General features: G+C 41.3%; 1 protein-coding gene across 1 annotated transcript; it reads right to left on the minus strand.

Annotated features, from left to right (window-relative positions):
• Positions 1–1446: 1446 nt before the first annotated feature.
• On the minus strand, positions 1447–19882 carry TMEM233 (transmembrane protein 233). Its single transcript, XM_075769844.1, has 3 exons — positions 18945–19882; positions 11258–11392; positions 1447–3304 (listed from the first exon to the last, which is right to left on the minus strand). The coding sequence occupies exons 1-3, from the start codon at positions 19131–19133 to the stop codon at positions 3293–3295; spliced, it is 336 nt and encodes a 111-aa protein (XP_075625959.1). The 5' UTR covers positions 19134–19882; the 3' UTR covers positions 1447–3292.
• Between the last annotated feature and the right edge of the window lie 6437 nt (positions 19883–26319).

A 26319-nucleotide genomic window follows, 5' to 3' on the forward strand; every position in this document is an offset into this window, starting at 1 on the left:
CCAGGACACACATTGAGTTGAAATACATTTTACTGTTTCCCCCCTCTACCCCTCCATTTCATGCAATAACATCATTCAGAACATACATATGACATTTCTTTTTTTTTTCCACCAAGAAATGGTAGGTGCAATGCAGAATAATAGTGGGCCAAATCCAAATCTAGATGCATGACAATGAAGAACAGGTAATTTCCAGAGACTGTCATAGATAATGAAATTTGTTTATATGCCCCTCAAAACATAAAGCAGGCACTAATTCCTCAGTCAGACAACTGCATTCTGCCTTCCACACTCACTCCTGTCACCAGGGGTCTTGCTGATTCCAGCAGTAAAATGTCATTTAGCTTCCCTATGTTTGATACCTCACTTTGTATGGGTCTGTCACACCTACAACAGAATGATTTGGTGTACAAGGACCATATTCATTTCCAGCACAAGCTGTGTTTGACTGCATTTCTCAAACATGGTTGAAAATTTATGTTAACATAAATAAATGAGGAGAAATGATACCAGTACATCAGTAAAGCAAAAGTAAGATTACCTATGACATAGAAGCACTAAAGGACATTAGAGGAATTGCTGCATTTCCCCCCCGTCTGTCACATTAAGTGGTTTAATATAAAGCCTTTATTTTTTTACTAATCAATAGCACTGTAAGGTAGCAACATTCATCTTCAGAAGCACAGAAGACACAATGGCTCGATTCTCAATTATATTAAGAGCGAGACTTCAAAGATATTTATGAGCATCAAGATGCAACTTAGATTTCCAGTATGGTTTTCAAAAGCATCTGAACAAGTCAGGTGTCTAGCTCCTATCGATCTAAATTCTTGTTAGGCACTTTCAAAAAATACTTCAAGTTGCCTATCCCTATCCTCTAGTGCCCAAATAACTTTGGAAATCTTTCTCTCCTCTCACACCACTAGCTGTGGTTTAGTTTACAGTACTGGAGTTTAATATTTTACAGAAGGATGAAACTTTTTGTACACGCTTTGATTTTTAGCATGCTGACGTAGAAAACTTACTACAGCAATGCCATGGTGTTTGACGCCAGCAATTCAAGGTGGTGGAAATCTGACTTCTGTTACCTGCTGAGACACCTTTGGGGACCTCATTTGACCACTTTTCCCTCACAGTAGGAAAGCCCCAGCGACCACTGAGGAACCATTTTGAAAAGGCCTCAACACTCTTTCTGGATGCTATTTTAAAAATGAAGCAAAGAGCCTACCTTGCTGATATTTTGAGCATTAACTAATCTCTAGCAACTTCTGAATGTACTAGCTACAGTACGGACTGGTTGTATAGTATCATGTAGGCCAGAAATCCTGGTTTTGCTGTGATTCACTTTATTCTGAAACTGTCCAAGGGGTTAGAAAAAGGGGTATTAGTCTTTAAAACAGAAGAGGCAACAAAACTTAGGAAAGACACTTCCCATGTACCAGAATGGACATGAATTAAAAGTAATTTTATTCCACTTCTCAATGACAGTTCTATGATACCTGATAATAAGGCAAGCTACTAAAAGTCCCACAAGACATATCAGACCATTGAAATAGTATCCAAAAACCAAAGAGGAGTTTACAGAACAGCCAGTTCTTGGGATCATCAAAATCAGTGGCAAGATTCCCACGTGGACAAATTCTGTCAGTGTTAAATGCTGAAGAAATCAACCAATTTCACCAGTGCTCATTAAGTTTTATACTAAAGTAATTAAGGATAGGTGATACATCACTGACGTCAATGAAAAACAGAATTTGGCAGAAAGAAAAGCGAAAAAGCACACTAAAAATATAATATCAAGGCACAGAAAATACATGCTATTTCCAGGTATATGCTCTAAGAGGTAAAGGTTTCTGGGAGATTATTATGTTTTTTTAATAGGTAGTTGTACTCCTGCCAGGCATGATTCTTTTCTCACTTGCACCTGCAAAACTCCCATGCATTTCTGGGTATTCGGTCCAGATTTAAGTTAGTGCAAGGAGAGTAAGTGTAAGTTAGCATAGCTTGCTTGAAGATGTAGTAACAATTAAAGCAAATGGAGCAACAACCGCTGAAGATGTAGCCATCCGTCTTAATGCTCACCAGAGCTTACTCCTTTTAACATGGAATATTTGTGTGACAAAACAAATATATTCTTTCAAACAGTTTTCAGCTAATAAAAAACAGCTGTCCCATGCTAAATTTTCATAAGGTATCAAGAAACTGCAGTAATTTAGAAGCCATCAATTCTGTAATCTAAGGCTGTTCACTGAGTAAAATCTTAGGATCAGCAAGAGTGTATGCAACTATGTAAGGGTACAAAAGTCTGTCCATCTCTAACTGCATTGATATATAGACTATTCATAGCAAGATGAGCGGATGAACAAAAAAACAGACGTGAACAAAGTAGAACACAATGACACTATGTGACTTGCTAGAGGAACAATAACAAAGGGATGGAGAACATCTATTTAAAAAGAAGATCTTTTGTCAGATAAAAAAAATAGGAACTTTTTACATAGGTGAAGTTTAAAGAGGAAAACATGATCAGTGCAACTTTAATGCAGATCTGTAGCTAAGTCAAGGGAGTTCAACAACGAAAGACAACAAAACAAAAAAAAACATTAAGAAAAATATGGATGCTATGAAAGAATAGTGTCTCTTAATAATCAAGTGATTAAAATCGGTCCCAGATGGTTAAAAATCCAAGGTAAAGACCTGAAAGCTGAGGATGACAGAAGAAAGCAGCCGCTGAGTTAGAGTACACCCACGGCATTACAAAAATCACACAGCAGGATAAAATCACAAACCCATGTTTATGATTGTGTTACGTTGAGACTATTTTAAAGTAATAAAACCCCCCTTATGGCCTGATCCAAAACCCATTGGAGGCAACAGAGCTGTTCTACTAGCTTCAGCGGGCTGTGCATCAGATCTTACATTGTGCACTATAAACAGTCTAGTTATGTTGGCTTTGTCTGGCTAGGGTCAGCCAGGGAACATCACAGATCCAGCATACATTCCATGTAAATGAGAACAAAAAGGGAGTTGTTAGGGCAAGATCTTATTATACAGTCAGGTAAAAGAGGAAATGCTGCTTTATACTGAGATTCTTTATAAATAAATAATTTTGAAAACCTGGTCAACGCCACGCTGATTAACTAACTGGACTATCAGTTCATTCACCAGCAACATGCCTCTGCAGACTTGTAGGGTCAATTCTAACAGTCTGGAATGAAGGGTTTCCTTCTCTTCTTCTTTTTCCCCTCCTGAGATTTCCATGATGATATCCTCCCAAGCGCAGTCCTGGTCTTCAGATAGCATGCTGCATGGACACAGAAATACGTATTTTTAAAGGAGGAAAAGACAAGAGAGTTTGCCTTGTGAGTTTAAATTATTAATTCTACAGATCTAATGGATACATTATGCCACATTAGTGGCCCTTGTTCTCTTAACAAACATCCCTCTAGATTAGTGGTTCAATAGAGTTTTGAATTAGCTAAGTTTCTAATGGCAGTGGTCATCTGTCAATCTGAATTGAATTTTTAAACTGGGTTACCTGAATCAATGCAAGTTAGGAACTTTCATTGCCAGGAAATGGGCTCTTATTTGGCAAAGTTTCACGAGGTCAATGGCACCTCTGCTTCCGTGAAGTGGTACATAAAACAGCCAGGCAAGAGCAATACTTTCAGCAGCAGACAACTTGGTAGATACAACAGCAATGCACGACAGACGTTTTAAAAGGACTGGGTAACCTCTCTTGTGCATTTGCATTAGGAGAGGAAAGAGCTGGGAAGTTCCCTCAAATTCTTGTGTTGGGGGTAGGTCTCAGACATTACTCATGGATTTACTGATCTCACTGTCTTGTTCCTAGATGCTGGGCTCCCTGCTGGAGACCTGAGAGATCTTCTCCATCAAGCAGCTACCTTTTAGCAGCTCCTTAAAGAGAGATCTAGGACATGAATCACTTGAGTCAGCATTAATTCCTTTGTTGATTGTCTCTTGGATGCTACTCAGGACTCCAATGGGCAGAATCTATTGTGGGGACATTTCCTCCATGCACAGCTGAAACAACTAGACCAGAATTTTTAACATGGTTTGCTAAGGAAATGAGGCTGATGTAATCATATTGCCTCTGTGCATCTACATGTGTCTGCCCACTACTCAGCTTCTGAGCTGACTGAAGACGTTTGATAGACAGGTAGAGGACTTTAAACTCTTACATTTTTACAAATCCAGTAAAAAGAGACAGAGTATCAAGGATAGCATCAGTAAGGATAGCATCCTTACTGATAGAAAAGCAGCAGTATGAGCTCACTGGCTAGGTGGACACCAAGAATTAATGTGGGTAAACGACAATAGGAGTGCCCTGACTTCAGACTTTGTGCTCTACCAGTTATGGGCAGGTCAATCCCTGCAGCAAAAAGCAGGTAGTCTTCCTTGACTCTTTTTTTGCCTATAGTAAGAACAGAGAACAGGATTGACACTGTAAAGATCTGGAGGCTGGCTGTGCAATTCCTGTCATCTTACTGGCCCTCAGCTTATTCTGTCTCTGAAAGAGAGACAGTCACTCAGTGAAATGGCCGCAAAGGCTTTTGAGAGCCTCAGGAAGGGGACAGCAGAGATATTAAAAATATTCTTGTATGCCTTTTCCCCCTGAAAAATTATTTACAAGTTAGTAAGAAAATTGTATGTATACCTCTGTCCCTGGTGCACAGTCTAAATGCTTACTCCTCTTCCTTCTACCCGTAATTACCAATGTTGCATTACTGCACATATGCTTGATTTAAGACCCTACTGATTATGAAACAGTATAAGCTAGTACTTTCTGCACAGCCTGGCTGTCTCTCTTGTCTTCCTTCAAAGCCATGCAGACAGGTGGTATTTTTGACTTCCTTGGGGTGAAGTTCTAGATCAAGTGAGATTAAAGAAGGCATCAGAAGTTCACACTCCTCTACAAAAGCATTAAAATATCATAATGGTTTGCATGAAATTCCAAAGTCACCAAACATGACTACCCTTCTCACATAACTTACTATTAAAAGTTAATTCTACCCTGCCTGTGGCCCTGGGGTTCCAGATAAACAAAGACAATGAACTTCTGATGTGAATGAAAAAAAGTCTTGGACACTGGTCCATTGGCAGGAGTTTCTGGCATTCCTTTCCTTCAGTACTTACCCTTCCTCATACCAAAACTGCCACTATCTCAGTCAGAGCTGTACTGAAAAGCTTGTGTCTTTACTTCACTCTAACACTTCTTACTAGTTCTCCACGTTTCTACTTGAGTCACTGCCACTTGCCTAGACTGCAGAGAACCACTAGAGAGGTGCGCAAAAGACATGGGCTTTATATGATGTGCTTTGTAGCTCAATTGGGAAGTAAAACTCATGTGAGCTCTAGTTCTGCCCTGAGCAGCATTGTCAAGTGTCACTCAGAGTGATACAGATACAGTATGTGCTGTAAGAAGCTGTGTATTGTTTCAGACTACTAACAGGCTATGCAGCACACCCAGCAACAGAATAAGAATGCATGGTTCCCATGGTAGAATGTGGCATGTTAACCCAGCTAGCAAGAGGGTTTGGGATACCTGGGGTCTCCTTCACTTAACTACGGAGGTTCCAGCCCAGGATTATGTTTCTCTGAATCTGCCAGTGGGACTCAAATGAAATCCAAAGTCTTGTGTTATCAAAAAGTAAAATAAAAAAGAATTTGGAATCTGCTCCAAAAATTTGGAGACTGCTCTTAAAACACAGATTGTGAACTACTGGAGAACCCTCATTCACTGACAAAATTATTAGCTTTTGCTGATCAAAATACTTAGGACGAGACAGGAAGGCTGACTCCAAGTCCATTCAAGTCAGAGGAAAGGCTACTAACAGACTTCGTGATGGAGCATAAGAACAGTGGTACTAGGTCAGAGCAAACAGCCATCTTCACAGCATCCCACCTCTGACAGTGACATGTTACAAATGCCTAAAGAGACTGTATAAGAAAAGGCTAAGTCCAGGGTAATATTTCTCCCTTTACTGCCTTCCAGCTCTGGCAATCTGCAGCTTAGAAATTTTCTGAGCCCAAGATTATATCTGCATCTTCGCATTTAAGCTCTTTTTCGTAACTTCACTTGTTGCTGTTTCAAATCACTTGTATTTTTGTATCCACAGCAACCAGGAGGAATAAGTTCCACAGCTACATTGTCATCTCCTTGTTTAAAGCTGCTTTCCTCTGACGCCCCTTCATCTCATCCATAACAGACAACAAATAATCACTCTCTTTCAGTGTCTTTAACTACTAATTCCTAAGTCTTTCTTTCCCAAGCCAAAGAGATTGTGTCTCTTTTGTCTTTCCACATATAAAAGTTTTTTTCATACCTTGCAGCCCTTCTCTCTGTTTTTTTGTGGTGTTTGTTTTTGGTTTTGTGTGTGTGTATACCACATATTTCTTAAGACAAGGACATCAGAACTAGAGGCAGAATTCAGGATGTAGTTCACAGCTTAGTGTCACCTGTCACTAGGTGTCTTGCCATTTACTCTCTAACCAGGCACATTACAGCAGATTAAAGCCACACAGCTCTGCACTGTTTCAGTTTGTAGTGAAGTTTCCTTACGGAAGACAAGTATGTCCCTTTTCTCACGGCAGTTCTTGATGGACAACGTGCCTATGGGCACATATGCAGGGCTAGACTCAGTGATGACACAAATACTGGTTTAAGTTACATCTGAGCAAGCAGTGGAAGTGTAATTCAGCATGCAGGACTGGCAAGGTAGGAGTGCAAGAGAAGCTGACAGAGAGGGTAAAAGTTACAGAATGGAGTAAGAATAAATTTGGCCTAGCATGGAATGGGGGACAGCCCTGATTCAGCACACGCCACAGCTTAACACTCAGTGATTCCTCAGCATAACGAGGAACACATCAGTTTACATTGATCAAGACAGACGAGTTTTATTGCTGGGCTGTTAACTCCAGTGATGCAAGTGATGGCTTCCCCTTGTCTACATTCAGGGTCATGACTGCAGAAGGTAGATGGTTCCCAAGTGCTGGGTGGGCCCTGTTCCAGGCTATATATATATATATATTTATGTATGTATCACTATATCTTAATGTATGTTTGCTAAAGATAACATACCAGTATTAAAGACAACTGAGGCTCTCCAAGGCAGCAGTTGAAGCCCTGAGTTGGCTTAGCACTGAGGAATTCTTCAAAATGAAAAGCTAAGGCTGTTTCTTCCATGCAGACGTAGGTGCTGCCTGCTCTCATTCGTGTGCTACCATTGCTGTGCAACTGAAGAAACCAAAGGTGGCATGCAAGGAAGCTTGGGGCTTAGACCCCCTTTCTCTGAAAAGTGAAAGGGTCGTCATCTTTCTGAGTCTACCAGCATTTTTGGGGGTATAATTGGGGGTGTTATTGGGGATATAATGTCACTGCTTGTTCAAAGCAGGAATTTCTTGCACTTCCTCTCTCTGCAGCTTCTACCATTTCTACCCTCAACATCCCTGACTAGATGTTTCTCTCCTGGATGAGGCAGTGGAGTACCACAGGAGCCCTCCTCAGCTCTGCTCAAAGCACAGGACTTAACTCCCTTCCTAAGATGGAACGCATAGTAGGTTTGGGTACTGAAAAGCCAGAAGAGATGATGTGGGAACAAATGGATAACTTTGGTTGGAATTTTTAATAGTGCATGTGGGTTTTGATACTCAGAGGCTACTGAAATTCAGCAAGTTAGGCATTGACCTCATTGAACTGGTCTTCTAGAAATACCATTCACAGAGGTGAAATTACTTTCCAGTGAATGCTGAAGGAATCTGGGTCCAGAGATGGAGAAGTATTTGAGTATTCAAATCACAGAGGTTTCAATGAGAGATGCTCAAGAGCGGCAAGAAAGTTTTTAGCAATTACGTTGTGAGTTTTCAGAGAAGGAAACTCAGAAACTCTGTTGAAGACAGCAAGGGACTGCTTGAGACTGTGCAACAGTGGTGTGATAAGCCACAGGGCACTGTCCCCAAAACTGCTGGAGCAACTGGCCAGGTTGCGGCTACAGGGAGTGCGTACTGCCTGTCTTTGGGGCTGGGACACTGGTGGCCTCTCTGCTGGGAGCTGTACTCTGACTGAAGCACTAAGTCTCCAAGGGAAAGGGCTTCAGGAGGAGGTAAGCAGTCTGCAGCCATTAGGGTGTACAAACAGGAGACCTACAGGGTCTTCACAGAGACTTTGGAGAGGGGAGTGCCTGAGCTCCACAAAGCAAAGGATGAACAACTAAAGACTACACTTGAACAAGAACTGAATAGAGACTTTGATGATGGGGAAGGCCTGAAGTTTGTGACTTCTGGCAGGAGAAGGAAGGCTCTTTCTTGGCCTGCAGATCTGCATTTTCAGGATGTGTAGCCGGCCCCCTGGGAGAAGGTGAGGAGTTGTTTTGAAGGAGACTTCAGAGCCAGCTGAGCCTGAATCAAGTTTCTGAACCAAGAAGAAAAAGTTGTGTAACAACTGATAGAGATTCTTTCCTGCCAACCTGACTTGAATGTCTCAGCTCTGTTGCTTTCCAGAAGCACAGACCTGGGACACTGTGGAAGAACTCCTGAGGCTTATCCAGTACTCAAACGCATTACACCTTGGATTTTTGATACTGTCGGCAGAACCGCGGATAGATCAGAATGAGCTAGTGAAATTTATCAAAGGGTTTATGAATACTCAAGTAACACCCTCTGTGAGAAGCTCTAGCAGTCATGAGAGAACAGATAAAGTACTAACACAGACTAGAAATGGGATGGTAGGATGTTAAACAACAAGCTCTAGGGAGAGATACGTAAGAATACGGAAGGAAAATACAAGGGGGTACTCCCAATGGTTATTTGCAATGAGACTTATTATCCTTTGAAGACTAAAAGGAGTCACAAGGAATGTTCAGCAGCAGCAACTGGGTAATGTGGTAGCTGATGAATTTCATGTGGATAAAACACACAGCAATGAATCCTGGAAGGGTCAAACTTTTCATACATATTGCTGAAGTCTAAATTAACTTCCAAGAAAAATGCACATGTAGGTCATGGAAACATAAAATCTGTATCTAACGGTAATGAAATAAATCAGTTACAGGACTGAGTGTCACATTATTTTAGTAAGGCTATTTTGTACTACCTTATTAATTTTGAAGCATATACATTAAAGTTAGCATAGAAGTAATTTATGGTCATTTCACATTAGCAGAGTGTAAAGTTAGCAAATAATCATGACCAAGGTACAAATGGATGTGAGATAACTGCACGGAACACGCAATGTCATCCACACCAGTGGCATGTGCAACTCAAAGACAATTTAGTATAAAATACAAATGTCCAAGAGTAAGGCACCAAAGGGGACTCAGGTAAGGATGGAGGGTGGAAAGGCCAGTTGGGTGCTCCTGTTTGCTCATCAGAAGAATAAAGAAGATTGTTGCTCCTATCAAACGCTCTCTTAGAAGCAAGGGCTCTTTGGATGGTGACAGGTAAGAGGGAGAGTGAGAGAAGTAAAGAGACTGGAAAGCCAGAGAGCAGGGTGAATCCAGTAAACCTTAAATCCTCACAAAACTCAAGGTACCATTTGGCCAAGAGACCTCTATGGAAACTATTCACTGAATACAGAAATTAATATCCCAGCAGTGTGATGAGAGTTCCCAGGCACCTGGCAATACTTCCATCTAACACAGAGATTTTTCTCTTAAAAAAAAAATCAAAAGCAATTTAAAAAAATCCTCAAAAGACAAAACTCAAGAAAAAAACCACAGAAGTCGTATTATACTGATTTACTGCTGCTTACTTCCTTGAGGGTAGGAGAGAAGGGTGCTAACAAATACTGGCTAGAGGTAAAGTGCTAACTACCACTGATATCTGGCAGTGGGCACAAAGAAGCATTCACACATTCAGCACACAGGGTCCTACTGTAGCAGAAGTGTAATGTTGACTACAACTAAATGTAAGTAGTGTGCCCTGGTTAATGTGAATGCTTCAGGTCAGTGCTGTCTGCCATTCCTCCTGCTGTCCTCTCCTCCTGCTTAAAAAAAAAAAAAATAAAAAAAAATTGAGCTGCTATCCTTGTCTTAGAAATGATGAGTAAGGTAGTAGAAGCGAACAGAGGAATTTATTGCTGCTGTCAATTACAAAACTTGGCACACCCAGCCTGAAGTGACTTGGTTTTAAATCTGTGAGGGGTGAACAAACTGAACACAAGTTGATCCAAAGAGAGATTCATGCTTCCAAAATGCACGGGAAATTAATGAATATAAAGTAAGCTTCCAATTCTGCGGCACCATCCACAAACAGACTACAGAAACGGATCCCATCTCCACTAACTTCCCAGCAGTTCAATATGGTTTACTTCAAGTTTTTGTCTGAAAATATTGTATATGTTTAGCCAGCTACTCTATTCCACTCCCCAAACACATGTGTATTTCAGTGGTGGATGAGGTGATCTCGGTTTGTAGCTTATACATAAGTTTGTACAGTGCACTGAAAGGCTCTCCAACCAAAACAGCCAATAATAAATTGATTTAAATTGGTTATTTGAATGGGAAGCGCACGTTACTATGGAGAAAAGAACATACTGTTGCACAACCTTAAGAAAGGATATCAATATCCTAACTACTTTTGTCCTCTTTTCCAAATAAACTTAGAATCCATCTGGGTAATCACTGTGTATGCAAAGATTCATTTGTTGAGCTTCTTTGCTCTTGTTCCAGGTGTACGGAGGCAGGTCAATGACACAGCACTGAGAGTGAACAACCGTCTCCCACAGCAAGCCATGTCAAAATTACATTTGTGGTCACCTTTGATATAGTTATGATCACCTTAATATCTAACAACAAAATGGTAACTATCATCTCCTTGCGAAGTTAAAAGACACGTTGGATAGATTGAGAGACTGAAAATTAGCACCTGAGGACTCTATTACCTGAAATTTAAGGACCTCTATGCACTTGGTCTTGCAGATGGTGAAACTGAGGGGCAGGAAAGGAAAAAAAAAAAAAAAAAAAAGCAACTGGCCTAAATTGGAAAAACCTATATCAGAGCTGCAAGAGTTTCTAGAAAACCCACTGCCGCTAAGACACATCCGTTTGCATTTAACCACAGACAATAGAATTTTCTAAATTGCAAAGTAAGAAAAAGTAAAAATTGCTCTTTTGGAAAACATGCATGCCTCTCTAAATTTTAACATTAGTAGATAGTTCTGACAGTCTTTAGTTTCTTATTCTGAAGCCTGTGCACAGAGAAGAACTGTTTGCATTGCAACTAGTAGCGTTTTGCTTACCGTTGTGAAATGAACTACGCAATAGATTCCAATGATGACAAGGCCAATGATAATTGATGCAACAGCAACCCAGAGTGCATTGCGACCCAGTCTTTTTGACCCTTCTATATCTCCTTGATTATAACTGTTTAAAGCCTGTAGAAGAGAAAGAGAGAGTTTGTGACTTCTTTTAAACAGATACCCATACACAAACCAATGTGACTGCTTTGAACTAACATTAAGTTCTGTGCACACTGGTACTGTAGAAAGGACTTCAGAAAATGGTGATTTGCTTTGTGAAAATAAACATCCACTGCCAACAGTCCAAGCAGGGAGTCCAGTTTTCTGTTGCACTCATTTTCAGTATATCTCATTGCAACTACAGCTCTTATTTTCAGTGGTGAGGCTATATTCACATGATGAGTTTTCTTGTACACACCAGCATAAGAGCTGTCACATCAACTCTTATCTACCCACTTGCATATATCAGTGGCTTTTATTTCTGGAAATATTTTTGTAGTATATGTGAACTGTTAGTTGGCCACTTCACTAGCAGTGAAATAAGCTCTTACACTTTATAGGACCATAAGCATGAAAAGGAGCATAAATAGGCTGCATTTTTACAGAAAGCCTCATGAAAACTTCTTTAAAAAAGCTTACTAATTTCCTATTTTTCCAATGTTTTGTTTTTCAAAGTTTGAAGAATTAATAGGGAGTTTGGTAGTGGAAAAAAAAACAACCCAAAGCAAAGAAATATAGATCATCTGAACAAAATTTCTGAGTGCCATCTTCATGGGCTAGAAATTCTGTCTCTTTGCATTTTTGGAACACACTGATAATTATTATCATATACATCCTGAGGTATTCGTCAGACATATGGATGTTATCTCAACAGACCTGAGTTTATCTCTATCCACCCGGGATTTAGTAGATGCTTTATATTCATTACATGCAGAGATTGCAAGGTGCGATAGGACCACTGATCTTCTAGTCTTTTGTGAGACAGACTGTAGAATTTTCTGAATTAATTTTTGTTTTAACCAGATGATATTTTTAAAAGAGAAGATTCAGTGAAGGACACTGAAGTATTCTAGTACACGAGTCTAACACAGTTTTGTAGTAAGTTTCTCCCCAAAATAAGATACTATCAAAGAATTTTTAAAAATAGTATTATTACTAATTATTATTTTGTAAGATTGGGAGAGTATGAGTTCATAAACCATAACAGTGAGTCCAGATTTCTTTATCAGATTGCACTATTGAACTATCTCAGCATACTTCCTCAGGGAATCAGGTTAGTCATAAACTGTTCTTTAGTATCTTTAGTATTCCAGGAAGTATCCCAGAAATGGGAGGTGTGGGGGCAGAAATATGGGGACCTGATCAAATGAACTGTTCTGTGGACTAAATAATTGAGGCTGTCTTTAGAAAATGACTGCATGAGGGCATGCAATAACCAAGGGCTATTACGAAAGTGCCTTAGGTATAAATCATTTTCTGTAGCAAAGACTGAACAACAGCTACATCAACAAAGATCTGAGACTGTGGAGAGCAGGAAAGGAATGAACTTCAGAGGATACCGAGCATTGTTGTAGAGTCTTTTTTCCCAAGCAGAAAAATAATTAGGGACATTATCTGTGTGTGTTCTGTCGATTAGTGAGCACATGGAAGTTAATGGGCTAGATGCATCCTTGGTGTTAGCACTGCAGTAAGGTCAGTTGTGCCAAGACAGTCCCAAAGCAATGAAGCCTATATTCCTAGAATTGCATCTCAAGGGTAAGTGCAGGTACTTATTCTCTCGTGTCTAAGAAAGGCTGAGCTGCTGATGCACTCTTGCCCTTACAGAGAGCACTGATACATTTCTTCTCTTCCTGGCAGCCTACATGCCTAAACATTTCTCTATTTTATTTCCCTAAAGAATATCGCTAGTACCTCTGTTCTGATGTCAAATTTCATTGAGGTTGGCTAGTGGACTTAAAGGATATAGCGGGGAAAGAGATGGAAATGAAAGACGGACACAAATACATAGAGGCCTCCTGTTACAAATGGTGGCTGGCACAGTTCCTCTCACCTAAGTTACTCCACTGTTTTCAGCAGTCCTGTCTACAGGAGAAGAGCCTTCTTAGCTTTTCTCAAAATACATTTGGGAAGGCCAATAAAAGGACTATCAGGAGATAGTTCGTGGCTTGGCCTGGTCTTGAGCAGGCTGATTTCTCCTCCTGCCTCTGTCAGCAGCTTTGAATGGGACTGTGGCTACAGGGAAAAACATGGAGAAGCATCACTGACACCGCAGCCCTAACTTTGTCCTCCCCACTCATCAAAGGACTCATTTTCCATGACATCCAGAGAGTGGTCCTGCAAACACTCTATACATGTGGTCTCGAGATTGAGACAGAATTGTAAGCAAAACATGGCAGCACCAGCTCACAGTTCTGTGCAATTTTACTAATTATTTAGGAAGTCTGGAGAATGTCCATGTAATTTCTGCAGGTACTGCATAAATAATTCACCCTGTGTACTTTAATAAATAATGTCATTTTAATACAAATTCATGATGAAGAGGAGGAAAATAGCATTAATGGTAAAGAGGAAGATTTGGGAGAGACAGGAAGGAGACAAAAGTTTCTTTATTAAGAGGTTTAAATTAAATGGTATAACTTAGCATTCAAGAAAAAATAAGAGGTTTGGGGGAGTGGCTGGGGTCTGATGCAAAGCTCTTTGAAATTAATTTACTTCCATCTGCTTCAAAAAGCCCTTGCATCAAGCTTCCAGTTTTGAGCGTTAGACATAGATAATACTAACCGTTAAAGACTTAAATGTTACATCTGTTTATTTCAAAGGGCTAGGCAATCTATACAGAATACAGCATCTGTGTGTGACATTTGGTCTGCCCAACTTCTAAAACAAATTTCAGCCATTTTCAACCTAATACCATATGATTTCTCAGGTTTCTGCTACCTCACTCACTATGAAGTAATAAACTAAATTAAAGCCACAGTTCTGCAGCTGCTTATTTACTTGAGCTACCTCAGCAACTTCACTAGGTCCACACACATCTATTTATAAAATATATTCTCAGTTCAACAATAAAGCAACTTAACCTCACATGAACAGAAATTTGCTGAATTAGTCACAAACTATTAATCCCTTTTAATGTGCATTTTTTGTTCCACATTCCCAGAGCACCATTTACAGCAAAAGCAGAAAGAACCCTGAATTACTTCAGAAATCCAAAATCTCTTACATCTCTTACGAATCTGGGCAGACCAGACTAAGGTTCTCTGATCAACATTGTCTACGCTTTCCATAAGCCAGGCTGTAACAAACCTGATTTGGCTGTGCCTGGAAATGAGACACTCTAGTTCAGACCAAAGGAAGAATGAGACATACTGGGTCAGTATGTCTCCTCGCTGTGAACAAGTTACAGGGAAGGAGAAAGAAGATGGGGGACTCGGGGATCAATTCAGAACCAGGTTTGATCCCTACTTATTGGCAAATGAAACAGACAGGTGATGAGCAGGACACAACAAAAGGGGAGTTTGCTTTGCAGCCTGTATAGCAGCATGCAAACAAACGCTGGACTTCTGTGTCTTTAGGGACAGGTTGAAAGTGTTGTTGCAGAAGAGAAGCTTACCAGTTTGCAAAGATAAGGGCCATGCAAAAATGCTTAAAAACAGCTACTGAGCCTTGTTGTTTAATACTCCTAAAGTAGGCACAGGCTATCCCATATGATATTAGATGTGCAGATACCTACAAGCTACTTACAAAAAAAAAAGCTGTATAAACAATCAGCTTTCCAAATAAACTTTCTAACTAAGGAGAAGTACAGCTGTACAGGAATACTGGTCGCTATGCTAGCCACTGACCTGACTAAAGCCAAAACACTGTATGTAGCTTGTTAGGATCCCAATTTGAAGAGGTAACCCCCTCAGAAAGCAAGTTCCATCCTTTGCTGTCCCATGACTTCTACCACCCTCTTGCTCGTTATCTCTGCTTAGGGAAACTAATATATAGACAAGACATCTGAATCCAAGAGTAACAAATCATAGAATGGTTTGGATTGGAAGGGACCTTAAAGCCCATCTACTTCCAACCCCCCTGCCTTGGGCAGGGACACCCTTAACTAGACCACATTGCCCAAAGCCCCATCCAACCTGGCCTTGAACACTTCCAGGGATGGGGTAGCCACAGCTTCTCTGGGCAACCTGTTCCAGTGCCTCACCACAGGGAAGGATTTCCTCCTAATATCTGATGTAAATCTACCCTCCTTCAGCTTAAGACCTGTCGTGTCACTCTCTGCCCTTGTCACCAGCCCCTCTCCAGCCTTCTTGTAGCCCCCTTCAGGTGCTGGAAGGTGCTATAAGATCTCCCCAGAGCCTTCTCTTCTCCAGGCTGAACAACCCCAACTCTCTCAGCCTGTCTTCATAGCAGAAGTGCAGTCAAAGAACTTGTTACTATCAGAGGCAAGATTATCACATCTTGACCACATATATTGTTTGAAACATGCAAATGATTAAACAGAAATGTGTCAACATAAAGAGGGAGCGAGGAGCAAATAATCAGGAAGAAATAGGTTTTGAGGGATTATTTTGAAATTGTTACAAATCTAAGGTCCTGTGGAATTAGATGACTAGTCTGACATACAGATCTTTGAAATAAAGACAACTGAAGGTGCTGAACTGAGAAAGACCAACAAAATTTGTTCAACTATCAGACCTCAGTGCTGGTGTTAGAAATATCTCACTGATTCAATTTTCAGAGTCGTCCCACTGCCTCCCTCTAGCTCTGATTCCATAAGTCAGGCACAGCCAGTCCACCTGAGCCAGTTCTCAGATACAACTGCCAGTTCACTGCCAGCTAAGTGCTCTTTGGGTTCACAATAGAGGGAAAAGACATGACTGCAGATAAGGAGCCTAAGAGCTCAGTGACACACTTCCTAGCCACAGCCTTGCACCAGAGAAGCCTCTTATGTCACATGAGCCTCCTGGCTTGGTACCTGCACCCCACACTCCTGCCCTGATACCTGTGATCTCACCTGTGTGAGAAAGGATAAGAAAAGTCTGAGTGAGGCACCTGTGAGGTTGAGTGAGCCAACTAATTGTACGGCAACACGATATAGCTGCTGGAAGCTAAAGGAAGCAGGAGAACTGACGGCATCTAGCTGGAACTGCAGAAGAGTATTGAGGAGAACAGTAATCTACAGCCAGGAGTCCTGGCCAGGACCCTGGTGAAAACAGAGGTCCACCTGCTAAAACTGCCAAGCAACCCTCACACCTGCAAATGACCAGCAACTAGTTTGAGAAGGTTGCTCTTCTAATGCAAATATATCAAATCACTGATGCCATTAAGTGTCCAGTCTACAAGCTATCCTCTTACCCCTGTTCTGAGAAATAGATTTCTTTCAGAAAGGAGGTAAAGAACAAGAAAAGGTTATTATCACAACAGGGAGAACTTGGGAGAGGTAGATTCTAAAAATATAGTCAAGGAGGTACCATCTGAAATGGTAAGGTTTGTGCCCTCAAAGGTAAGAAAAAAGTGAGAAAACCAGTGCTGGAGTTGTAAATGGAGCAGCAGAAGAGACTGAAGACAAATCTGTCATTTAATTCGGGAGTGTGTTAGAGCCCAGACTCTACTTTTAGAGTGAAAACATTGTCTGAATTGAGAGCACTTAAGGAGGACATGACAGAGGCAAACAGGGTGCTGAACCACGCTCCTCTAGAAGCCAACAGGACTTTTCCTTCCAGGCTCATTCTAGGAAGTGGAAATTTATAAAGAACTCCACTTTTATGGGTCCTTATCTCTTCTGACACAATATCTCAGGCAAGCTCTACAGACTATAAAGGTATCTTCTGCAAGAAAAGAAAATAACCCACTCTTGTATCTCAGTGTTAACCCTTAGCAACTCTAAGAAACAAGCTGAGAAAGAGAGGGAGGATGTAGATCCCAGCAGAAGTGGAAAAAAAACCCAGCAGAAGTTAAAACGCAGAACCTGGAGTTGAGGTTAATGGAGCAGTTACAGGTTGCAGCTCTAAAAGGCAAGGGAATCAGGCTGTGACAAAGAAGTTGGACGTGTTCTTTTCATGAAAAAGGAGAGGTTTTAAGTAAGAACGATGTTGAAACAGAAGGCATTTACAGCCAGTGGATTACTGGTTTGGTTTGTGTTTCCCCCCTTTAAGGGAGTGGGCAGCTGAGACCTGCACAGACTGTTTAGCATTCAGGAAGTGCTCTTCCCACCCTGGTTTCTATGTATCCCCTGGTGACAGTTACTTAAGCCTGACTCCAAAAGCCTGCTTGAACTTCAACTAGGGTGTGGGTGGAGATTTCTCCATATGGGGTGCAAAAATCTTTAGAGGCCAAATTCTGTCCTTGACAGTTAACTTCTGTGCAGCCCTAGTGCTTTGGTGAAAGTACTGTCACAGCGAACAGATGCTCACAGCCCCAGATCATCAGCTCTCATTACTTTATATAGAATCCTAAGTGTCCACAGACAGAAAAGATGCTAGGTACCAGCAGAACCAAATCTTCTCAAATCAAGGAAAAGAGAATTTGTATAGTTAAGTTAACAACAAAGAAAATAAACGTGTAGGGGAAGAAAAAAAAAAAAAAAAAGACAGCTAATACTTACCTGGATGAAAAAGGTTGTGAAGACAGCTTTGGAATAGCTCCTTTAAGTAATTTTCAAGTTTAAGCATGTATCCCAATATTTAGGTGTGATTTCTGATTAATCCTACTAGTTTTAAAAGAGTGTGCTTTAACATATTTTAGATATAAGTAATTGTTTTTACACTTAAATGCAAAAAGAAACAACTATATTTTTACTTACCTTTTCAGCCCGGCTGTCAGAGAAAAGGATGAAAATACACAACATGTTTTAAACCCTTTTCAGCTCCTAAACAACAGAAATACATTGCAGTATTACTGATTACACTGATCATGTATCCTATTAGAAAAGTCTGGATCTGACTCTGCAACTTTTAACTCAAAGAAGATTCTGTTCTAACAATCCCTTTGAAGTTAACAGGATTGCTGGATTATTAAGGACTATGGAAATCAATTATAGCTTGTAGAAGTAAGGCTGTTCTCTCAGTATACTCGATACTCAATTTCATAAGGATTTTTGCCAATAACCTACAATCATTACTGTTGTATTATTCTAGCAAATAGTATCAGACTAAAGAACCTGTTTACAGGAAAAATGGCACTTTATCATATTTTATTAGCTAAAGTAGAAACCACATCTGTTCCTTTGCATATCTGATTTCTGCTCCCCAAGTGCCACTTTCACACGTAGATACTCTGTCCAATTCAGCGTGCAAGTTAGTTGATGTAACAAATCCCACTAATTGGGATAAACCTCCCTCCCTTACATAGCCTGATACTGAAAACTTGGTTTGAACTGCCTTTCACTCCACATTTTATATCTGCTGCTGGGATAGCTAAGTGGACACCCTGAGCCACTGATGCTTGCAGGCTTGCTGCCTCACCTAACTTTGTTCACACGTGCCAGGGACAAGTGGTTAAACAGGCGGCTGGATGCCCATTACCCTGACGGCTCCTCCAGCCCCACTTTGCTTCTGCATATCCCGGGGGGGAACGGCCGGGAGCGCCGCGGCTGGGGCCGGGCCGGCGCGGAGAGCCGGAGGTCGCCCCGCCAAGCACTCAGCTCCAAGCCGAAGGTCGCTCGGGCACCCGGCGAGGTGCTACTCACCATGACGGCGAAGACGAAGGCGACGATATTGACGGGATAGGCGGGACAGAAGCAGGCGAGGATGCTGAGGAGCAGGTAGTTCTTGGGCCGTGGCTGCGGCGGCCCGTCGGGCAGCTCATCCTCGATGTTGGTCTCGGGGCTGTTCTCCAGAGCCCTCTTGATGTCGGCACCGGCGGGGAGCGCGGACATGGGGCTGCGGTGCGGCGGGCGGGCGGCTTGGAAAGCCCAGCGCCGCGCACCGGGCAGGCGTGACCCCACCGCGGCGCCGAGCCAAGGGAGCCGCCCGGCGCGGCGCGGCACCTCCCCGGGACGGGCACCCGGCAGCACTGCAGGGCGGGGGTGGGAGGCTGCCCGCCGACAGCTCCTCTTAAGAGAAATCTTTTAACCCAGGAGAAAATTCACGGGAGGAATCGAAACAAAGAAAACCAAACAAAAGCTGTCGCGGGCTTCCAGCACCGTGACCCGGCTGCGGCTGGCCGGAGACAGGCGGGGGTTCCCTGGGCTATCCCTGTCCCGCTCCCAGGAGGCTCCCTCGCCGCGCCGCCGCTGGCACGGCGGGGTCCAGAGCCACATGGTCTTCGGCTGTTCGGTATTTTCCGAAACTTTTTAACTGTTTGCAGTTAAACAACTTTAACTGAGTTTGCATTATCCCCAGGGAGAACTTCGCTGTGTCCTTAGACTGTCATTCCTAGTGTCAGTGAGCTCTATCAGCAAGTGGCAAAGTCTGCAAAGGCATTTGCTTTGATTTGGGCTGAATTTGTCATCTCATAATCCCAGTGACTTGCTAAACTTAGCAAAATAATGAAAAATTGGCAGGAAAAAACCCAACGCTCGGGCCCGGAGTATTTTGTCCAATTTTTAGCAAGTGATTCAGTCCTTACTGAACATAACATCTAGGTGAAATCCACTTTGAGGAATGCAGGAGGGAGAGCAAGGAAATTAATCTTTATCATTTCCAAAACCTACTGTATTAAAAAAAAAAAAAAATGCAAACGACAAACCACAAAACTAGTAAATAAAGATCTGCTTCCCTCATAGTTTTGAAATTTGTGAGGAAAAGCATGACAGCCTGCACCCAGAAAGGAAACAGCCTTTGTTTCTGTGTGATATAGGAATAAAGAACTTCATACCTGCACGGAGCTTCAGCAAAATAGAGACATTTCTGATCAGATGAAGGTTGGAGTTGAGATTTTGCTCTGTCTGGCTCCTCTTGAGAGCATTTCATTAATTAAAGTTACAGAAAACAATAAGGTGTGTTTAGAGCTTTATGAATGAGCTACTTTTGTCACTGGGAGTTTCGAGTTTCGCAATTGACTTGAATGGAGCCACGTTTTCCTGTTTCTGGATGTCATCCTATAAGATAAAATGCAGTCAACACAGTAAAGACATGAGAAATATAGGTGCAGTATTTTTACTTTCATAGACATCAATCATCTCTCAACTGCATGCCTGGAATATATAACATCGAATGAGAATCTGCTGATCTATCAAAATGTCAAAAGAAAAGATGCTTTATCTTTAGGAAAGAGTAAGAAATGCCAAAGTTACATGTGCTTGCCCATGTACCCATTAGTGTTCAGGCACAAGCTCTTTGTAGCTGTAAAATCTCTGATATGTTTGTTCTCAGAGGACTTTAAACACAGTCACCAGACAAGCTCAGAAAACACAGTTTGCATCACATGACAAAGACTTTTAGAATTGATTTCAGTAGGGACGGAGGCCCTGGACTTACCCTTTGCAAAGGATTAGCATCTTCCAGGGCCACTCCAGCCTTTAATCCATGAGAAGACTTCTAGGGAAACATTGTAATGGCTTAATAACTTTGAGTTTGTCTGATTGTAGTTGAAACACTCACAGGTAAAAAAGAACTTCTTATCAGGCATGTGAATGAGAACATCCAGCTCACATAGGGAGTTTGAGCCATTAAAGTTCAACATAAACAAGCACAACAAAAAGCTGCTGGCACATCAACTCTATAGAGAAGGCAAAGTTGTGTGCAGAGACTAGTCAGGGAGACTTGAAACTGGGGTATGAGGAAAGGATGTAGATTCTCACTGCCTAATATCAGACATTTAGTTTAAGCACCTTTATGGGGACCTCCAAGAGGGTGATTCAGAGACTGGTGAAGTTACCAGTCACATCAGGCCAACAACCTGCACTAAATCTTTCTCTGAATTGTAGGACGAATCTGGGCTCTGTTAAGTTGGACCGTGTGAATGCCTTTCCAGGTCTCTCAAAGACACAGACCTAATAGTAGAACCTGGGGTTCCTTGTGCGTTTCTAGAAACAGTAAAGTTTAATTGTTCAAATGAGGCAGCTAAGGGATGCTAATGGATTGTAAAGAAAGCAGGAGACAGGAAGTGGTGAGATGTGTGGAGCTACAAAAAATATTATAGATATTCAGGGGCAATTTGTGATAATGAGAGCTCATTAAGAAGTTGTTGAGACAAAGGTTCTGTCATGAGGCAGTTATTGTAGCTGAATTTAGTGGTTTGTTTTATGTAGAAGATGGGTTAAAATCCAAGAAGTATATCCTGTTAGGACAAGATTGATTAAATTTTAAATGACACTGACTTGTAGCCACTTACCGAGGAAAAGAAAAAGAAGCCAATAGTTTGGTTTCACAGACTGCAGCGATGGAGGGTAGTTACATGCCTGAAAACCTGGGAAAGGTTCTTACCTCAGAGGGAAGAACCACTGTGCTGAGATGGCTCAGCAGAAACCTGTGGAAATTATTTAAGAACATTAACTGAGAGTTTTAAGATGGAGTTTCATGGTGAACAATCATAAAAATAGCCCTCCAAGAGAATGAGTCAGAGTACCCAATATTTTTGCTTACAGCCTTGCACTTCAAGCTGTCTTGAAAAAGATACTGATTGCTCTGCACAGAGTGGAGATTTTCCCAGTGATATGAGTAAGATATCCAGTATGCTGGATAAATTGCTTATCATGATGGGCAAAGCAGATGGGCTAGAGACATGATAGTTTCAAGATTTTTTTTTTAAAGGTCATCTTCCCCTGATTTCAGAGGGTGCTATAGCTTGACAGCAGGATTTGTTGTAAAGCAGAATATGGTCTCTCCACCACACTTTGCTGTATTGCTGGCTGGTAGGACTCTCCTCAAAGGCATGTTCATGGCTCACAGTGGTTCTGGAAAGAAGTTCTAGTGTCTGCACACACAAGTCAAAGTCCACATAAAGATCAAAAATGGTAGTTTAATACCCAGAGGTTGTTTGGGACATCTATGTACAGAGAACATGATACAAGGAGCTTCCTCATTGGTTCTCCGCAGCACTAAGAGAGCAGAGTCTCTGCAAATGCTGAGCACTATGAACTCTTCTCAAGGGTAGAGCCACGCCAGAAGGAGCTGGTGGGACCCTGTACTGGCCTGAGAAACTGGTCAGATGGGCTAGGTGTAGCCTAGCTAGGTGTACACTAGCTCAGTGTAAAGTGAGGGAGGCATTTCCAGATCACAGTTCTTGCTGGAACAATGTGGCAACATGTCACCAAACTGGCCTTACATGAGACTGTTTGTATTAGCAGAGTCAGTCCCTATGCAGTAGAGCTAGTGATGTTCAACAAACCTGATTTCAGATCATGCTTTCTGCTCTCCTGTGGCAGAAATGAGCACATTGCTCTTTCCCAGCTGCTCGTAGAAAAAAAGAGAATAATGGCAAATTTTTAAGAGTGCAGTGTGCCCAAGGGTGAAACTTGCCCATTACCTGACAGTAATGCAAACAGTGTATTTCTAAAACAACTATCTGTTATTTTTCAGTATGGTCTCACAGCTGCCTATCATTGCCTCTGTTTCCAACCCTTCTGGATTATTAAGCTGAAAAAAGGACCATAGAAATAATAAAGGAGACCTGTGAGCAACGCTTTTATACTCTTCCAAAGAACTGTTGTTCTTTGGCTAGATCACGGACTCGAGCCTTTCCAAATACAGCAGACAAGATGTTTGCAGGAACCTTTCTCCACCCAGACTTAAACACTTTCAGGGAAGGAGGTCACAGTAACAGTCAACAGCCACATAAGGCTCCAAGCTGAGTTCTACTTACCTGAAGAAAAAAAAAATCCTCCCAAGCATCTTCCAACATTTAGCCATACTTTATCTTCCTGAGAGAACAGTAAACCTGGCTACCTTGTAATCCCAAGGGAAGAGAAAACTATAAACTGGAAATTAATTCAATGTCTAAAATTCTCATACTATATCAATTGCACAGTAATTTAAAATTCTTTATATACTTCATCACAGTATCTCATGATAGTAAAAATCATCCCTGTTTTACAAACGGAACAAGCAAGCCCACGGGGATTAAGGCTATGTATACACAGCTGGGCTGGTACTTCTGTCATGTACCTCAATGCTCTAACTCTTCCCCTCTCCCAAAAGGGAGATCACCTGGAGATGGGACACATGACATTGGATGGAGGCCTCCCATATTCCAAAAGATAGTATTTCAGTTTGTTTTAATAACTGCTTGTGCAGAAGTAGTCTTCTACAGGGGAGCAGGGGAAAACTAATCTACCTTTTTAAAATTAAAGACAGTCCTGTACCTGGTCATTCTGATCTTGACAAGCATATGGGAACATCCCTTCTCTGCTTGCTGCTCATCCTCATGATCATCAGGCCATTTAGTAACACTTCACAAACTCAGAGACCATGGCTATGAAGGAACAAAGACTGAAGTGCATTATTAGTTCTTGTTGCTAGTAAGTTACAAAGAAATCTGTGTCAGCCAAGCAGCTATGGGAGGGAAACGACTCCCTGTGTGTTCCCATTCTGCAACGCCAAATGAACCAGCTTCTCCAGCTTTTCCTCTTTGCAGGCTTACTGCTAAATCAGTCCTTTCTTCTGTACATTTTCTACATTTCATTGTCCAAATTTCCTTTGCACTGATAGGTCTTTGCTTAGAAGCCTCTATTTATAGTGAATGGAGGTGAACTGTCTTACTTCTGCCTGAACTCCAGCTGCAAAAAACATTCTATATTTTGTTTTTTAGGTCTTAAACCCAAATATCTCCACAGTTTGGGGTTTTCAAGTTTTGGACCAGAACTCTGTGCCTGGTGCTTATTTTTTTTAATGAGAAGCCATATTTTTTACTCTATATTGCAGCTAGAGTTCAACAGAAGTTATGGAGAATCCTGAATGGGGAGAGATATAAGAGAAGAGCTGACCTGGTTGGTATTGATCTTCAGATAATCCTTTCTAATCTTATTTGGTTGGCTCCTAGGAATGTTTATTTGAGAGTAGCATTTTGTCCTGGACTCAGAACAAGGAATAAAAAAGTAGCCTCAGTGTGATGACAGTGAATATACTACTATTAACCAACAGAAACTTTGGATAAAAATGGAAGTGATGTTAATGACTAAACCAGGTATAGCAGATGTCTAAGCAGTACTTAAGGAATCAGGACTATGACAGTTTCAAGAAGTGCAAAAAGAAAGAAATCTATTGTAATTCATTGTGTTGACCCCAACACAGTGGAGAGCCTAGCAAAGGTATTATGAGGCTGAATCAGATAGGTACAGTTTACTGGTTTTCATACATATTAAATATTCACACAGTTATACTTTTCCCAAGACAGGCAGCTGCGGTGTTATTTAACTGAATACTGTATTCAAAGAGTTGCAAGAATAATTTTGATGGTGATTTCTCATGGAAGGCAGAGTAGTGGGTGGACTTATAAAGAAGAGAGAGAGAACTTGTCTGAAAATTATTTCTTTTCCACGAGAACCAGATAAGAGTCAGTATCTGTGCATGGCACAAGTGTTGAATCAAGAGGTGTAACAGCCCCTTAACTCTCTGCCATAAATAAATGAGAACATTCAGGAATCAAAGGCTAAATTCCTGTTTGTGGTTTTTTTTTTTTCTTTTTTTTTTCCCCCAACTTGCTATATTTGCATTACATTGAACTTCAAGAATTAATTTAGACCTTTCCCTAAGTCTGTTCATATCACTGTCATCATTTCTTCTAGTATATAACCAGTTAGGGGACAACAGGGGCATGTCTCATTTTTCCTGCTTTTGAATTGGACAAGGTTTAATATGTGGCATATTAAATAGTAGAAGGCGTAATGGCTGGAAGGATGTGTGTTACCTTCCTTAAAAATGGTGGATTAGAACTTTTTTGCTATTGTATTTCTGTGGGTATTTTACTGAGTCAGCAGTGTCTGTGGGGCTGATGCATTATTTTGCCACTGGGATCAGTGTATACTGATGCTGTAATAGGTATTGTGAGAGAAATGCCTTTCTCAGCTTAAACATAACTGCAATTTTACCCTTGCAGCTGTATACTCTTATTTTTCATTGTGGACTATAACTGTGGGCTGTGGCTTTGCAAACATCAAAGGCCCGTGATGAGCTGTTAACTTTGGTAAATTATTCATGGCAAATAAATATGTCAACAGGGAAATGTTCAGATAAAAAATGAAATTTCCTTCATAGTCTGAGATTGTTTTTTCATTCATTGGTAACCTTCTGAAGTACTATCATAATTTGAAGCCAATAAATAAGTTGACTGTGCAAACCGGCTAGCGCTTAAACACATGTGAAGATGTCTTTATGGTTTTTCATGATCTATCCTTTTCCATTCTATCTCCTGGCTTCTGACCTGTCTGATTTAATCACGTATCAACATTAAGGATCTGTTACGCCAGCTCAGACCGTAGTGAGCATCTGCTCAGTGCTGTGAGAAGCCCTTGTTTTATCTCAGTGTTCCATTTCCCTGCAAATGAGTTCATGTTCTTGGAAGTTTTTTCCTTGTGACTGACAAGACAGTCTGTTGTAGCAGTCCCTTTGTAGCACTGAAATGGCAGGATTTATCTTACCTCACATCTGAAAACAGAGCATCACAGCTCAGCTAAGTCAAATTTCCTTTAGAATCCACATGGAGAAGAATGTGCCCGAAGTGAGCTTGCATGCCTTAGGATTAAAGTAAGAGGAGATGAGTCCCAGGCAGGAATTTTGCTTATAAGTCACTTCTAAAGCACATAAAGTCCATTACCATGCTAAGAAGTGTTCTTAGCAGCTGCCTTGTGCAGCATGCCTGAAAAGCTAGAAAATTCAGGCTGTGCTGAATAGAAGCAGTTCCAGAGGCTAAGAGCCCTTGCAAAAAGAACATTTAAGCCTCTCCTCTAACAAAGGAGTCTAGCATACATGTCCTACATATCCTTACTACCTTTCTTCTTGGCCCAGGTGGCTATTCCTCAGCTAGGCTTGTCGCTGGTTACTGTGGGCCTGTCTGGGATACAGGATGATGAGTGCAACCAGTACACTTGTGTGTTGGTTGACACCTGCTGTTTGACAGCTAGCCAAAGACCAAAAAGCATCATTGTACTGGGAAGTTTGATCAGCGACTGGGACATGCTTTTT

The sequence above is a fragment of the Balearica regulorum genome, chromosome 17, assembly GCF_011004875.1.
Source record: "Balearica regulorum gibbericeps isolate bBalReg1 chromosome 17, bBalReg1.pri, whole genome shotgun sequence".
Taxonomy (NCBI): domain Eukaryota; kingdom Metazoa; phylum Chordata; class Aves; order Gruiformes; family Gruidae; genus Balearica; species Balearica regulorum.

Excerpts from the sequence above, each read along its gene's own strand:
- TMEM233 (XM_075769844.1), bottom strand. The coding sequence starts at position 19,133 with ATGTCCGCGCTCCCCGCCGGTGCCGACATCAAGAGGGCTCTGGAGAAC. Across the intron at positions 11,393-18,944 it reads CCTTCGTCTTCGCCGTCATG|GCTTTAAACAGTTATAATCA; the intron begins GTGAGTAGCACC and ends TCTCTTCTACAG.